The sequence below is a fragment of the Rhinatrema bivittatum genome, chromosome 3 (genome assembly GCF_901001135.1).
Source record: "Rhinatrema bivittatum chromosome 3, aRhiBiv1.1, whole genome shotgun sequence".
NCBI lineage: Eukaryota > Metazoa > Chordata > Amphibia > Gymnophiona > Rhinatrematidae > Rhinatrema > Rhinatrema bivittatum.
Window position 1 is genome coordinate 239,434,336 of NC_042617.1, and position 17,357 is coordinate 239,451,692.

General features: G+C 47.1%; 1 protein-coding gene across 6 annotated transcripts in view; it reads left to right on the forward strand.

Moving 5' to 3' along the window:
• SLC8A1 (solute carrier family 8 member A1) overlaps positions 1-17,357 on the forward strand; it is a 1,139,344-nt gene that overhangs the window by 262,614 nt on the left and 859,373 nt on the right. The window contains exon 2 of one of the 6 annotated variants that reach the window (XM_029594342.1): positions 6,966-7,118. The exons of the other annotated variants lie outside the window; for them this stretch is intronic. Coding sequence (XP_029450202.1) covers positions 7,064-7,118 — 55 coding nt within the window. The 5' untranslated portion in view covers positions 6,966-7,063. The remainder of the gene's footprint in view (positions 1-6,965; positions 7,119-17,357) is intronic. 6 annotated transcript variants of the gene reach the window in all.

Sequence of the window (17,357 nt, forward strand, 5' to 3'; positions counted from 1 at the left end):
AAACTGAACTACAATTCCAATATAGTAAGCCTTCCATATCATAATTGCCAGCACTAAGCCTATGAAAAAGCCATACTGCAAATATTACATCAGGCCCTAAACATCAATACACCTATTAGGAAAATAGATTAAAGCCAGGTTGTTGTAAATCCATACACAGAAACTACATGCTAGCAGAAAACCTAAAGCCACAGTCACACAAGCAAAATAAGACTCTCACCAAAAACAGAATAAAGAGATCATAAAATATAAATTGAAACGTGCAGAGAAAAACTGAACTGGAAATCACAAGAAGCCAAACTCCGTAAGCAAAGCAAACACAATCAAGAAATATAAAACATTAAACATACCAATAAAAAGAATGTTAAATCCACTGGCAAATAGAACAACAGCCAATTAAAAACATAGAAAAATGTTTAAAATATTATTAAACACTAATAAAATATTTCAAAACAGCAGACACATCACATCCAATAATTAAAACTACAAAGATACCTTTGGTTTCCAGTTACCTTGAGATTGTTGTGGATTAATGGGGGATGGAGAGCACTCAAACATTTTCCTCTCTCTCTCTTATATATTCACACACACTTTCTTTTTCTCATACATACTCATGCTCACACACTTGTGCTTCCTCTCTCAAATGCACACAGTTCCTCTCTCCCATATGCGCACACACACATACATACACATATATGTGCTCCTTCTCAAACACAGGGGCTTCACCTTCTTTTCTTCCACTTGCTCCCCTGGCAGCCTTGGGCCCACCTCTTCATTTTGGCTTCCATCAGATTGGGATAAGGTGGCCTCAATTCCACTTTGGCTGCTGGTGAGATGGGGTCCGCTGACAACCCGCAGCCTCTTCTCTGCTTAGGCTACCAGTGGATGGGTTGAGGTCTACCAGATAACCTGCGGCCTCACTACCTCAGCTCTTTCCCTTACTTCTCATCCCCTTCCCTCACTACCTTAGCTCTTCTTCCCCTGCCCTTTCCCCTCACTATCTTGCTCTTTTTCCCACTTTTCATCCCCTTCCCTTCCTCCCTCAAGATATTCTCTTCACACACTACCTCAGTTCTTCCCCAATCCCTGTCCCTCTAAAGATTCTTCTCCCCCCTTAGTGAGTCACTATCTCAGCTTTTTTCGATTTCATCCCCTCTCCCTTCCTCTAGAGGCTCTGCCCTCACCCCTTCCTATGCTTTACCCACTTTCTTCCAGCCAGCTCCCTATGCCCTTCACCCACCTTCTCACCCAGTCAATTCCAGCTTCTTTGCCCTCCCCAAGCTCTTCCTCCCACTCCCTGGTACAGTTTATTGCAATCAGCATGCCTTTTCCCCTCCATTCCACGAGAAGAGGTAGCAGGAGCAGCAAGGCGGCCGAAATAAAGAAAAGGCACAGGAGCCACTAAAAGAGGCTTGCCAGTTATTGGATTGGGCTGAGGTAACCCAAACCCTTGCCCTATGTGCTGCATCAACTCCTAGATCTCCTGCATGAGCCGGCAACAGGACAGCAGCAGCAGCAGCATCTGAATGACATCATCTCCTGCTGCCATGGGGCCAGCCTCGCGAGAGGAGCAGTAATCTTGCAGGTCTTCTCGTGAGACTGGCCCTGTGGCAGCAGGACATGATGTCATTCAAATGTTGCTGCCTCTGCCCACTAGTGCGGGAGATCTAGGAGTTGATGCATCAGATCGTGCAGAGGTTTGGGTTATACCCAATCCGATAACTAAATCTGAGCTGGCAAGCCTCCTTTAGAGGCTCCTAAGCCGTGGGCGGTCTGCCCGCCTTTTCTTTACTTTGACCACCGGCGAGGTGGAGTGCACCAAGCAGCTCTGCAATCTCTGTTCCATTTTGCTGCGGGTGGCCCAGTCTGCCGTCCCCTTGGAGGCATAGCCCTGTGCAAGTGCACAGTTGGCACAGTGGCTTGTGCTGGCCTTGGGCGCAGGGAGAGTGCTTTGGGTAGAATCTTATAGTCCATGCAGAGCAGGGAGACTGGGTACCAGATTCCACCCTTGGTTAAGAATGTCAACACCATACTGCAGCAGGATAGGGACATAGGGACCAGGACCTGCAGACGATTGGTTCCCAGCAAGACAAAAAATGACAGAAAAACTCCGTCAGCCTGTCGATGCCTGGTGATTTTCCATGTGGCATCCAGCTGAGGGCATCTATGAGGTTCACTAAGCACAGGAGCTCATCTAGCCAGCTGTTGAAGCCCTCACTGACTTTGGGAAGCCCTTCCTATAAGGCTTGACGGGCATCTGAATCGACTGGGTCTGAGAAGAAGAGAACCAAGTAAAAGTCCCGATCTCTCGCCCTGATCCGATCCAGCTCTGTAAAGAGAGTTCCATTCGTAGATAACAAGCAAGTTATTTGCCTCTTCTTCCCTCTTTTCTTCTCCAGCCCACAAAAGAAGTATGAGCCACAGTCCATCTCACCTAGGAGCTGGATCTATGATCAAACGTATGCCTGTTGGTCTCACCGCTCCTCGAGGGTCTGGAGGATACACTTCCTTTCCACCTACTCAAGGTGCAAAGCCTGATCCTCATTGTTGGGGAGGTGGTTTTCAAGATCAAGCACTTTCCCCAAGAGCCACTTGATCTTATGCCACCTCTCCCTGTTAATGCCTCTAGCATATTCTTGATAGAGGACTTTGAGGCTGATCTTCCCCACGTCCCACCACTGACTGACTGAGGAAAAGTGCATTTCTTGGCAGCACCAGTTTGCCCATAAACCACCATGAGTCCTTCCATCTCTAGGAAGGAGATGTTAAAGTGCCAGTGGGTGACCCTTGGTTCAGCAGGGTCAAGTGTTACCTTTATGTCCCCAGATTGTGGTCCGAGAGGGGGAAGGCCACCTCTCTTATGTACAATATGGCTCAAGTCATCAACTAGCATGAAAAGTATCACCACTCAATCTGAGACGACAGATGTTCTTGCCAACCAAGTACCTAAGTGAAGCAGGAAGTTGCTCCTGGGTGTTGCACACACTGGACATCAACCAAGGAGAGATAGTGGACTGTATCTCCTAGAACCTTCATAGGGGCCATTTTGGTCAGAAGGGCTGACAGTGCAATTGAAATCATTCCAAGAGCCACCTCCTCCTCAGGGTCCAGATCCTCCAAGTAGGTTGACAGCCAGTGAAAAAATGCCATCTTGTTGGCCATGGAATTAGGAGAGTGCACATTCAATTGTTAAAAATGCAGCCCAATCCACCACCAGACAAGTAGCAATTGGCCTAGCACAACAGCTCTGGAATTTAAAATCTCTGCCTCAAATGATTGCAAAGCCAAGATGGCCACCCTGCCAGCCACACTGGAGATGTGTATGTGAAGGACATCTTGCCACCCCACTCCAGATGCCAAGAGGTCTTGACACCTGGAGTGGTATGGTTATCTGCCTTAATTTAGGAAGAAGAGAATCCAGTGCCTGCGGCACCCTTCCCTGCAGCTGTTGGTGTTAAGGGTTCCAAGTAGCAGAGCTATTCTTTGTCAAGAAATGTTCAGGTATGCAACAGACCCTCTTGAAGTGCAGATGGCTCTAGTTTTGAGGCTCTGGAAGTGCTGGGCACAATTAGCCCAATGGCCACCTGCTCCATTCCATACCTTCCAGGGCTTGGTTTGCTCTAAAACAATCATCCCGAGTTCTTATTTAGATAGTTGTTGCCTTGAAGCGGAGAGTGGGGGCCAAGAGGCTGAGGGGCTCCATGCCAGTTCACAGTCCTCTTTCCTCAGCCTTCCCCTTACATACTCACCCCTTTCTCCCATTACCCAGAATTTCAGGACTGGGATTGAACCTGCTTTCCACCTTCCTGGGAGAGGGACATTTGGAACTGAGGACTTCTCTCTCTTGTGGCCTCTATTTCCCATGTCCTACTGGGCTGTGGCCATGTTCTGGCCCAATGGCAATAAGAAGGCGGGGATGGGGAACAAGAAACGTGGGGGTGGGGCGGGGTAGAATTGGAGATGGTGATGGGGTAAGAAGAGGGGGGTGGGCACTTTCCATGGCTCTACAGAAAAGCATTCATGGATTTCTCGCTCCACCAGCTCAGACTGTGCCTCAGTAAGGAGGTGGGGGTGGGGGCTGTCCTGCTAAAACACACTCCCTGCTAGAAGAGGGAGAAATCCATGAATGCTTTACTGTATAGCCATGGGAAGTGCCCACCCCCCCCCCCTCTTCTCACCCCATCATCACCTCCAATTCTATCCTCACCCCACCCCTTCCTTCTCTATTGGCATAGGGCAAGAATAGGGCCACAGCCCTATGGAGAGTGGGGACAGAGGCCACAATGCTCCCTATGCCTCAGGTCCCCTTAACCATACCTACAGGTGGACCTCTGGGTCCCTCGCTCCTTGGTGGTTCTGAGAAGCTCCAGGGCTATTCCCTGGGCTGGATCCCCACCCTGGTTGCCGGACTGAGGGACCAAAGGCCTATCCCCCCCTCACTCATGACCTCCATGGGCCCTGCTGCTTCTGCAATCAGTGATGGACCCGAGAGAAGTGGAGGAGATACCCTGGCCACCTCTGGGGTGGGGGGTGGGGTATGCTTTCCCTTTCTAGGGAAGACAGGGAGAGGGATCAGCCAAACATCAAAATGGAGTCTGCCGCTCCATCTCTAAGTTGGGGGATCAGAGCTTTCCAGTCTGTATCCTGCGAGCCCTTAATAGGCACTCAGCCTGTTTTGTTCACTTGTTTGTCAGATGAGGTGAGTGGAGGATCCTCAGTGAAGGGTTTCATTTCCTTCTCTACTCCCTGTCTCTTCATCTGCAGAGTCTCTATTTTAGGAGGAGGGGGGAGGGTCTTGCATTCCATCTCTTCAGAGGATGCCAGCTCCCCCTTTTCTTGCAGCAGCTGATCCCTGAGGGAGCTGGAGTTTGTTCACCCTCTCGCGGAGATGCTGGTGTCTCCTCATTCACAGGCAATGAGACAGGGGAGGAAGCCTGAGTGGGAGTCCTTATTTCTGCCCCTACAGGGTCCACTCCCCAACCTGCTCCTCTACCTGTAATTTGGTGAATGTTCACCCTTGGTTAGCACTGGGGGCTGTGGCATGAGCCTCTCTCAGTTCTTGCTGGTCACTCTTCTCCGGTGAAGAGCAGGGGTTCCTAGCTGGGGTGGGCCTGCCTGTTTCCCTGCTGCCTCCCAGGCTGCCTGCTTTCTGGATTTACATCTGGAGGTGGCGTTGGAGCCATTGGTGGTTGGCCCTGAAGTAGTAGGAGTCCCTCAGCAGCCACTTTGGTGGGAGGGGTGGAGGTAGTAGAGCCCCTAATGTGAGGCAGGGCTGATGTATGCAATGCATCCTGGAGCGGATGACAGCAATTCCACTGTACCTCCTGTTCCTGAGGCACATCCTTTTTGAGCCTGGGTGGCTGGTCTTGGGGATGGTGGGGTGGGTGCTGGGGTCTGTGCAAGTTCTTGCTAGCAGACGATCAGGCTCCCCATACTAACCTTGCTAGCCAGACTGGGGCACTGTCAGTGTGGGTGCCCAAACCTATGGCCCTGGAAACACCTGGCTTTCTCCACCACATAGTACACTTTACAATGGCATTTTTCAAAGGGGACCATTATCCGCCATTTTTTTAAATATATATTTATTTAGATTCCACTTTTCACTGCACTTCCAGCACTGTAGGTATTTCCCTTGGGTAAAGTGACTTGCCCAAAGTCACAAGGAGTGGCAGTGAGATTTGAACCCTGGTTCCTAGCCTGCTGCTCTAACCACCTGAGGAGGTGCTGACTCAGCAGTCGCTTTGCCAGTTTGGAGAGGCAAAAAAGAAGAGCGCTGTGACCTGAGAAACAAATGGCACAGTGAAGGAATTAAACAACCAGTTGAACTGGAAATACTGTAACTGAACAGGGGTGCTCTAATACAGAACTGAAAGACTGAGGAAAGGAGCAGGAAAGCACGGAGTCTTAGGAAGGGGGGGCTAGGGCTACAAAGGAGCATTAACTGCTAGGTTCAGCTAATCCCCCACCCCGCCCCAGCTGTTACCCTACCATTTCAGATGTGACTTGCAGACCTGCTGGGCTTCTACCTCCTGCTCCGTCTATGAAGCCCCCAGGAGGGCTTGTGCTCTGTAAAATGAAAACGGAGCAAACGTGAGGGGAAGGGCTGGGCGGGGAATAGTGCTTGAAAAGAAAGCCCTCCCTCTGCTGCAGGAGCAGCAGTACTTGGGGCTAGCCCCTAAAGCTGGTAAAAATGGGTTAGCTACGCTTTCCGGGGAGGGGGAGGGGGGAGTTTTCTCCCTGCCCCCGGGGATCTGCTGGCCCTGCAGCTTTTCTGCTCTCCCTCTCTGAACAGCCGATGCCTTCCTACCAATTGAGCATTAATTTTAGTATAGAAAATGTAAATAAATTATGACAGATGTGCATGGTATCTCACTTTTGACTGCTTGTTTGTTCTCTGAAAGTTCTCATACTCCTTAAGAAATCTCGCTTTTATTTTTTACGAGCGGAAAATCTTGTTGCTAATGCCTAATAGGAATTTGACAAACAAAAACATAACATTATGTGAAACTGGAGATCTAATATGTAAAAACTCATTAAAAAAAAAAAACAAAACTAGAAAAAAAAAAGTTAAAGCTATGTAGTGAGTGTGTGATCAATGTGGTGGGAGGGTCTGGATGGTGATAAGAGGGTTGGCACAGAGCCATGATGCATTGCAAGGCAGAGCTCCCTCACTCCGAAAGCAGAGGAAATCGGAAAATATTCAGAACAGACAGCTGGAGGGAGGGAAAGAGAGAGAGCGAGCACAACTCTACCTCCACTCAAGAAACTCGCTGGAATTAACCATAAAGAGAAAGGAAAAACAAACTCCTTCTCCCCCCTCCTCCCCCCCCTTTCTTGTGCCAGAACAGGATGAGGGAAAAACTTCAAGGGCACTGAGGAGAAGCTAATGATCCTGATCCTCGCACTGCACTTTCTCTGATAGCATCTCTCTCTCTCTCTGTGTGTGTGTTTCCTCATGCTGGTAGGGGTTTGTCGTGGATGGGATTATTAGCAGCCGGGGATTCATTATTTTTCCGATATGGTCAAGGCGCCTTCTTCCTGATCGGGACCTATTTAAAGGCGAATGTCAGGAGGGCTGCACACAGCAAAGCTAAGGCACGCACTCCGGAGAAAACAAGGTAGGAGATCTTATAATGTGTGGGCTCTGCAGTGTCTTTTCTTTTGCCCCCCGTTCTTCTCGTTTTCCTCCCCGCGGCTGGGTATGACTGACAGGTAGCTAAGGGCGCATTTCCTTTCCTGCGGGCTTGTTGAACGGACGCAGGGACCGGACTGAGCGGCGTGAATTATGGCACGATTGTGACAAGTCTTTCCCGTAGCAGCCCTAATGCGATTTTAGTGCCGTTAAGTGTAAACTGCTTCCACCCCCCGGGCGGATTTCTAATGCCGATGGCCATTCGTCTGCGAGGTCTGTTTTAGATGTGCTTGGATTTCCGTGGGTTCAGACGTTCCCTGCAGTGCCCGCGCAGAATTAGGAGATGGGGGGAAACCCCTCTAGGGCAGCGGCAGCCAACCGGACCGGTGTAATTACGCCGTGTTTCTGTGTTGATCTCTTTCCCTTTTCGCATTCAAGGTTTTATGCAATTTTCGCCGTGAACTTTCTCCTCCCCCCCCCCCCCCCCCCCCCGCCCATGGCCAGTAGCCGCCTTGCTCTGCAGAGCGATCGCGGCTTTTTTCAGCAGGATTGCGAGGGGTGTGTGTGTGTGGGGGGGGGGGGGGGGGGAGAGCCCCCTCGTTTGTTTCAGCTCAGGGCTCAGCCTCCCGATTCAGGAATCTCAGCTGGGGAAGGCTTCGAGGAAGCCGAGTGGCCGCCCCGTGTTGACTGCATGTTGTGCTTCGGATGACAGTGCTGCAGTTGCTCTGATGAATGGCTTCGCATGGAAATTTGTATTTCCCTCTCCCTCAGGTGGGGATGGGGGGGGGGGGGGTAAACCGAGGGCAACCGGTGTTCGGCTCGGTGCATCACTTTCTGTCGAGTTTAGGGAGGCAGGGCGATTTTTATTTCATGCACTCGATGCCAGGAGCCGAGGATTAGGCAAGCCAGAGAGAAGCTGTGGTGGCAGGCTGTCATCCGAAGTGTTGCAAATAATCGGCACACAAAAGAGAAATGCACTGACACACACACGCACACACACAAAGGATTTGCGGTGACAGATGTACAGATTACGGTTGTTTTTATTGTATTGTACCTTTGGGGGAAGGGGGAGGTTGAAACTTGATGAGATAGTCTGGGGAGATTGTTTTTAAGGACCAGACTTTGCTGGGGAGATCAGATAACAGTGTAGGTCAGTAAAGCACGTTTTTCTCGTAAGTGATTTTCGGTTTTCTGCTAGCGCTGTGCATGGGGAGGGGAGGGCGGAGGAGTGACCTTGGCTTCTTCCTTTGCGGATGAGAGAAAAAAAGCGAAAGCGGTGCTGGGAGACGCTCCTTCCAGATCTCGGTACCACCACCAGCTCACGGTACCACCGTTTAGGAGGAGGAAGTGAAATGTGCTTTTAGTAAATGTCCCCCCCCCCCCCCCCACTCGATTAGAGAGAGAGAGAAAAAATGAACCAATCGGTTTCAGACGGTGATTGGGGTTGGTTTTTTTTTTTTGGGGGGGGGGGGGGGGGTTTGTTGTTGGTGGTGGTGGTTCTTTGTTTTTTTAAATGCCCACACCAATCACAGCACGATCTTGGCCGAAATCTGGGCGGATAAGGATTTCCCAGTCGGGAGGAGAGCTCTCTGGACTATGGGTGGGAAAAGAGTGGCATCTGTTTGCTTCACTTTGAAATAAATGAAATCACGGGCACGGGTTCGGCATAGTTTTTTGCGAGGTGAAGGGATAGTTTGGGGAGGATCTTTAACTTATGGATCAATTTCATAATACTTGTAGAAGCTGTGAGCCTAAGGTGCACAGACAGGAGAATAAGCGATAGTAAGTGATGATCCTGTATGATGAAAAAGAACGGATCTTTTTGAACGTCAATCATTATACATCGTTAAAGGTGAAGAAGAAGAAAAAAAAACAGGTGCCGAGGGAAATTTACTACTAGAAAGCATCTCCAAAATGAGTTCAGGCACCCATGAGGGAGGAAGCCAAAAAAGAGCTTTATTTTGCTGGACCGAGCTCTCAACACACCGCACATGCCAGAAATTAATACATTTAAGTGCTAGGAAAGGGTGCCAGAGAAACTACGCCTCTTTTATGGCTCAGAGTTAAAAAGTGGAGATGCATTATCATGTATCACAGTGCAGTGTAAATGCAGCTTAAGTATGTAAAAACCACAAGATCTCTATAAATTTATTAAATGTAAAACTTTGCCTCATCAATAGATGCATTAGATTTTTAACATGAACTTGTTCCTAGTTCTGAAACAAAACAGTGTTGGTACATCTTTGGGCCCTTTTAAATCTTTTAATTGTTGAATATTTTCCTTGTTTTTCCTATGCCTGAGAAAAGCAATAGGTTGCAGATCTTTGATCCATTCTAGGGCTTCAGATGAAGTCATGTGGATAGGTTGAGATATCCCCAAAATGCTGCTGTCTCAACCATTAGGACAGGTGTTCACCAAGCAGTCAATTTTTAAATTGCCTGAGATGTTTGCAGACCCAGAAGTATTTTGCGCCCACAGGCCTACAGCCTGATTTTCAAAGGGAAACTCTAAGCAGTTTCCCTTTAAAAGTCCTGTGGCGGTCAGAGCCACCTGGATTCTTTACCCTGTGTACTCTGCAAGCACAAATGTGAGGGTTGAAGCAGGCACAAGGATTCTAAAATAAAATCCACCCTCCGTGTACTTCACCTGACCAACCTTAATCCTGCTTCCAGTGCACCACCCCCCTTTTTCCCTGCATGGAGGAGGTAATTTTCAAAGTTTTTTTTTCCTGAGGGAAATACCCATGTATCCACAGAAATCCCTTTGATAATTGTCCCCGCGTGTGCAATATTCTAATTAGAATGGCCACAGTCACAATCTGGGCTGCTCCTCCTATTCCATTTAGGGAGCAGATAACCTTTAGACAATTCAAGGCTGACCAATTTCCCCAGGGGAGATTCAAGCCAGGAATCTCCTTACTTGTGTCCAATCCCAAGTTGCTAGTGATGACATTTGGAGCTTGACATGACCTTCACCCCTGAGACATGGAGTTGGTCTTTGCAAGATACAAAGCATGCTCCAGCAAGTGCTGTGAGATTTGAAGTGAATATGTGGAAGATTTTTAAGGCTTTGTAACAATGAAATTGTTTCACTGGCCTCCAGTTGGTGGTACTCTTTAAGAAGGTTAATTTCCCCTGCAGTCATCAGGAGATTTAACGTGGATGAGCACCGCTGGGAGCCATTCAAGCTGAATTCATCTCAGTGTTCCAGAAAAGATCCCAATAACTGCCCAAAAGTGAATATCTTTACTACATTTGTAAGGTTGAAATGTTTATTAAAAAAAAAAGAAAAAAAGTACAAGGTTGGGCTTCCACCAGTGGCTTCTACAGTCCAATTTTTCCCAAAGGAGAAAAGAAAAAAGTTCAAATAAGTTCCAGGTGGGTGACCTGGCAGAAAATTACCAGTAAGAGCGGTGTTACTCTGCTACTGGGCAAGTGAAGTACTGCGCAGAGTGCCAGCCCTGCTGCCCCAAGAAATAGCGGCCAATTCTTACATAAGCTTTACTCGTTTTACCATTGACTCTAATATGTTGGAGACGCTGTTGAATTATATCTGATACTCATGGTCTTGGAAACCTCCTCAAGAATTCTTCATTGCCCTACAGCCTGACCCAATACAAGCAATTGTGAGGACAATTTACAAAAAAACATTTCTGCATATACATGGGTTCTTTGAAAACTGCCTACTCTATCTGCTGGTAAAGTTATATGCATAGGGCCTGAATTTTAAAAGAATTTACCTGCTTAAAAATGACTTTTACCTGTGTAAGTGGGTTTTTGAAAATTGCTACAATAGTAGTTACATGAACATGTGCAAATTCTTTTGAAAATTACCCTCATAGTGCCACTATGTGCCTCGTTATCTAAAAATTCTACGCGGCTTAAAAACAACATTCATAAAAAACAAATACAAAACAAATGTATGATAAACAGAAAGCTACACCTTCTCAACCTACTGGCTTACACACCATAGATACTCAATGTAATTTGGCAATGAAGGCTGACAACACAGCAATTATAACATTTTCACTAAATACCTTACCAAATACAGTATATATGTTTTCAGGGTACCTTCCTAACTGTCTTCAAACATCAGGCAGCTGATTCCATAGTATGGGACCAGCTACTTCTATTTATTTTATTTATTTATTTATTGGGTCTTATATACCGCCACTCATGTTCCATCGCAACGGTTCACAACAGTAAATACATTATAAACAGTAAAGCAATCAGGTAAAACATAAGATACATATAGAATTTAAAAGATTACAATCAATAGCAACATTTAATAAAATAATCCTAAAATACATCAAAAACTCCTGTTCACTCCTCCTCCTTTCTCCTAAAATAAGCCACTGAATAAACTCTAAAAAATACCTAAATCAATAAAATCAGAGCATTAATACATAAAACAGTAAAAATAGAGCATAAAACAGACTTCAAGGCTCTTGCGCAATTCTGCCAGGCTTACTGAGCAAAATGTAGACACATCCAATAAACAACGCCCAACAGACCTTAAGCTTCTTCCAGCCTGTAGATCTTCAACATTGAATGAATACATTGTGGTACCTCACTTTTCAGGGGTTAATGAACTAAGGCCAATCCTTTAAACTGTATTCTCCATTCCAGTGGCGTAGCCAGAATTGATTTTTTGGGTGGGCACAAGGTTAACATGGGTGGGCTGTAGGCATGCAGGTCTACTAGTTGTTTTTTTACTGATAAATAATGCCAAATTATGCAGCATAGCATTCACATCTACGCCTAAGTATGAGGTTTACTTAATGATACAAACATAATTCACGGTGATTTGTGGTACTTTAGCCTTCTTATTATTACGATTTTATACACGGCTCCTACCTGTCCATAAATTTTGAGAGAGCGGTTGTGTTGCTTACATTTAAATTGCTAACATCTCAAAATATAGATATATATTTTTACCTTTGTTGTCTGATCTTTGTATTTTTCTAATCAGTTGGTCCTGGTCTCTTTTTCCCATTTTTTCCCTTATAGCTCATTTCCTAATTCCTTTTCAGTGTCTTTCTTCTATTACTGTCTTCTTCCCTTCCACACACACACACACACACACACACACACACACATACACGCTTTCTCTCACAGACTCCCTCTCACACACTCAAGCTGTCACTCTCATATGCTCTCCCCCCCCCCCCACCCCCCCCCACAAGCTCACATTCAAGTTCTCACTTTCCCACCCCTCCCCAGGCTTATATTCTTATGCACACACAGACGCACATCCAGGCACCCATTCTCACCCACACACATAAACCCAGACTCCCATTCTCACCCACAAACCCATGCTCCCAGTCTCACCCACACATATTCAAGCTCCCATTCTCATCCATACATATACACATTTAAGGTACTATTCTCACCCACACATACACACATTCAAGCACCCATTCTTATCCACATATTCAAGCTTCCATTCTCACCCACCCACACAAACCCAGGCTCTCATTCTCACCCATATATACACACATTCAAGCTCCCATTCTCACCCACCCACAAACCCAGGCTCCCATTCTCAACCACACATACACACATTCGAGCTCCCATTCACCCACATATTCAAGCTTCCATTCTCACCCACATACACACCCAGGCTCCAGTTTTCACCCACACACACTCCCATTCTCATCCACACATACACATTCAAGCACGTGCACAGCTTCCGCTTTCTCCCCCAGAGCAGGAAGATCAGCTGCCTCTCCTGCTGCCACCGGCCTCCTGCTATCTTCGGGCGTCGGGCCGTACTGCCCGCCGAACTTCCTGTCGGGGGGGGGGGGGGAGCGGAAGCGCAGCGCACAACGTCCGCTTCCTCCCCCCCCCAAGCAGGAAGATCGGCGGACCGTACGGCCCGACGCCCGAAGAAGATAGCAGGAGACCGGTGGCAGCAGGAGAGGCAGCTGATCTTCCTGCTCTGGGGGAGAAAGCGGAAGCTGTGCGCAGCGCTTCCGCTCCCCCAAACAGGAAGTTCGGCGGGCCCGAAGATAGCAGGAGAACGGGTGGCAGCAGGAGAGGCAGCTGATCTTCCTGCATTGTGGGGAGGAAGCGGAAGCTGCCCGCGGCGCTTCTGCTCCCCCCCCCTCAACAGGAAGACCGGTTGGCCATACGGCCGCAGCAGCGCTTCCCCATGTGCGCCGTGATGGCGCGCAAGGCGTGGGTTCTCTTGTTCGCTGTCGCGGGGATGGGATCCCGCGACAGCCTTGCAGTTCCGGTGCTAGTTGGGTGGGCCTGGGTCTAAGTTGGGTGGGCACCTGCCCACCCAGGCCCACCCGTGGCTACGCCACTGCTCCATTCAGTTGGCAACCGAGGGAGTGCAAAGAGAATCAGAGTAATGTGCTTGTTATCAACACAATCCAGTAAGAATTCTGGTAGCAATAACTTTGCCTGCAGTAGGGGGAGGGGCATTCCCAGGGGCAGCGTTGGGGAGGAGTTTGTACTACCACACATTTATTTGAATTTTCAAGCATACATGTATAAATTTACTCACAAAAATGAATGGCGCAAAGAGATGCAAATTTGTGTTTGCACTTTTTTCTTAGGCAGATTTCAAAGGAAGAGTTTTTCCCTTTCAGAGTTGGTGTAAAGTGCGCAGGTGAAGAGTAACCATAGACTTTGCACTTGTGCGCCCAGTCTGAAAATTGCCCTTTAAGAGAAAACATTTAGAAGAAAAGCAATTTGAAAAAAAAATGTAAAAGGGTCAAATCCTGTGCATACCAAACCACTTAATGTTGCCGTGATAGGGATCCAAACCATTTTTTCAAACTGTGATATCTGTCAGGCATAGATTGTAGTGGGATTTGTGGCTGAGAAGGCCTCCACTGGATTATAGGGAGTAAGTAATAGTAATTGGAGAGAGCCACTCTCTTGCCCCATCCCCTCATGCTGTAAAATTGGTGCTCTTTTAGTGGTAGAACCCAAAAGATCCATATTCAGAGTCATTTAGATGCCAGATACCTGCTGGATAACTCAGGGGAGGAGTTACATATCTTGATAACTTATCTGCTAAGTCTGTGTGAGAGAGAGACTCCTTATAAGGCTCTCATATAGAGATGTGAATCGTGTGATCGATCGTCTTAACGATCGATTTCGGCTGGGGGGGGGAGGGAATCGGATCGTCGCGGTTTTGTTTTTGTAAATATCGTGTAAATCGGGGGAGGGCGGGAAAACCGGCACACTAAAACATCCCTAAAACCCACCCCGACCCTTTAAAATAAATCCCCCACCCTCCCGAACCCCCCAAAATGCCTTAAATTACCTGGGGTCCAGCGCGGGGGTCCCGGTGTGATCTTCTACTCTCGGGCCTGCGGTGCGTTGTAGAAATGGCGCCGGCGCTACCATTGCCCTGTCATATGACAGGTCAAAGGTAGTGCCGGCACCATTTTGTTTTTTGTCCCCCGACGTCAGGAGCGTAGGAGATTGCTCCCGGACCCCCAGGGACTTTTGGCCAGCTTGGGGGGGCCTCCTGATCCCCACAAGACTTGCCAAAAGTCCAGCGGGGGTCCGGGAGCGACCTCCTGCACTCGAATCGTTTTGCCGTACGGCCGGCGCCATTTTGCGCAAAATGGTGCCGGCCGTACGGCAACACGATTCGACTGCAGGAGGTCGTATGGCCGGCGCCATTTTGTACGGCAAAACGATTCGAGTGCAGGAGGTCGCTCCCGGACCCCCGCTGGACTTTTGGCAAGTCTTTTGGGGGTCAGGAGGCCCCCCCAAGCTGGCCAAAAGTCCCTGGGGGTCCAGCGGGGGTCCGGGAGCGATCGCCTACGCTCCTGACGTCGGGGGACAAAAAACAAAATGGCGCCGGCGCTACCTTTGCCCTGTCATATGACAGGGCAAAGGTAGCGCCGGCGCCATTTCTACAACGCACCACAGGCCCGAGAGTAAAAGATCACACCGGGACCCCCGCTCTGGACCCCAGGTAATTTAAGGCATTTTGGGGGGGTTCGGGAGGGTGGGGGATTTATTTTAAAGGGTCGGGGTGGGTTTTAGGGTTGTTTTAGTGTGCCGGTTTTTCCGCCCTCCCCCTTCCCCTCCCCCTTCCCCCGATTTACGATTTTTGACGATAAATCGGGGGAATTCCTATCGTATCGCGCTTCTAACGATTTTTGACGATTTAAAATATATCGGACGATATTTTAAATCGTCAAAAAACGATTCACATCCCTACTCTCATATAAGTCAACTATATCACTGTAGGAGGGACAACTAGTAACTCTAGCTTAATGCACTCTCTACCTGGGTGCTCTTAAGCTAGGGCAAGAGTACATTGTAGAAATCTCATCTATGTGTACCTTTCCTCATTCCAAATCATATCAAATCTTCACTGTTGTGTACTGTGCTGTTCTATGTCTCACTGTGCATGTAAAACTGCCCCCCAAACCCTAGACCACCAACAAAACCTCACCTCGAGTTACTAGATGATGCTCCTATAGTGGTATAAATAGATGACTAATATCTGTGCACCCCAGAGACTCTCTCTCTGTGTTATGCTACTGTATGCAATGTTAAATGTTCGTCATTTTTGTAAACCCCTCCCAAACTCCTCCCCTTTGACTAAAATTTAAAAATTTGCATACGCATCTCGCAATGCAATAAACAACTCATGTGTTATGGCATTATTGCAGGCCCTAACGCCCACTATAAAGCCTTAATGAATTTTCATGAATGAACCTGTATATTCAATAGTGCAGTCTCATTATTATAAGTTAGCTGCATAACTTTGCTATCTGGACAGTGACTGAAGTTGGCCTCCTAGGTATTTGGAAGCCTAATCTGTAACATGGGGGAGGGGGTATATGTACTAAAGTTTGCAATTTGTTTGGGTCACAGTCTCTGCTACTGCCCTTTCTGTTTCTTCTTCAATCTCTCTTTTTGTATGACACATTTTCTCTGTCATTCTCTATTCCCCTTATCTTTTCCTCCTAAATTTGTAGTTTAATTTAGTTTTATTGATTTGATTTACTGCAATGCCTTTAAACATATCAAAACAGTATACAACTATATAAATACAACAATAAATAAACATCAGTAACATTAAAACCTAAGTCAAAAACAGTGATATAACAATTCCTAAAAATGGCAAATAAAATATATTACACCTATGTAAATATCATAACTGTACACAATACAATCTGATTTCTCAGTCTCTCTAGTCCTTCTTTGGCTTTACTCCTTTGACTTCCCTCATCTTTATTGTTATCATTTTGTACCCCATTTGATCATTCTTTTCCATATTTTATGGTTCTTACTTCATAGATTTTTCCAACTCCTTTGTTTGAGTCCTTGTGCAAGTCTGACAGAAACACTGAGCGTGTTTCTGTCAGACTTGCCAGCAGTCCCATCACTCTTCCCCTTTTCACATCCCTATTCCCATCTCATTTTACTTCCTCCTTATCCAGTTCACTCAACCCTGCACATTCCTATCTTACCCCTCTATTCTTCATCTTACTGTCTCCATTCATGGCTTTCAGTCCCGCTCATCCTTGCCTTCCATCTTCAAATCACTCAAATTTTCTGTCATGTCACCCTGCTTCCTTTACCTCCAGCTTATTTTCCTCTTTCATCTGCAGTTTATTGAATCTCCTGACATGCACCCATGCACAACCTCTATCTCCATCTCATTCTTCCCCATCTCAAACTCACACAGCTCATTCATCCTGAGCTCATACTCTCCCAGCCATCTTCAAGTTTCTCACCCTCTCTATCCCCAGTTCATTGCCCTCTTTCCAACTCCTTCCATTTTATGCCCAGCTTATCCTTTCATTTCCTCATCCCACAGCAACCTCTTGCAAACAATACTAGGTAAGAAATTAGCTCACAGCTTGATAGGAGGAGGCAGTTATCTCATGCAGCCTCTGCTATCCCTCTGAGGCTGCAAAGATGAATGGCAGAGGGGAAAGTGAGGCTGGACTAGTGCTGGATAAATTGGGGGGCCAAAAGCCCAAAGTCAAGAAAATATTTGGGGAAAGGCAAGTGCAATTTTTGTCCCTCCCTTCACACTTACAATCTCCCCAATATTGTCTGTGTTGTATCTAGTATAATATGTGTCACTGAATATTTTTTATATATGTAAGATCATGTATGCTAGACCTCCACATTAAACATGTTGCATCATCCTCAGGGTGTCAACTGAGAAATTGAAAAAGAAATGATAAATAGAAAATATAATAACATTTGATGTACTATGCTAACTGATACA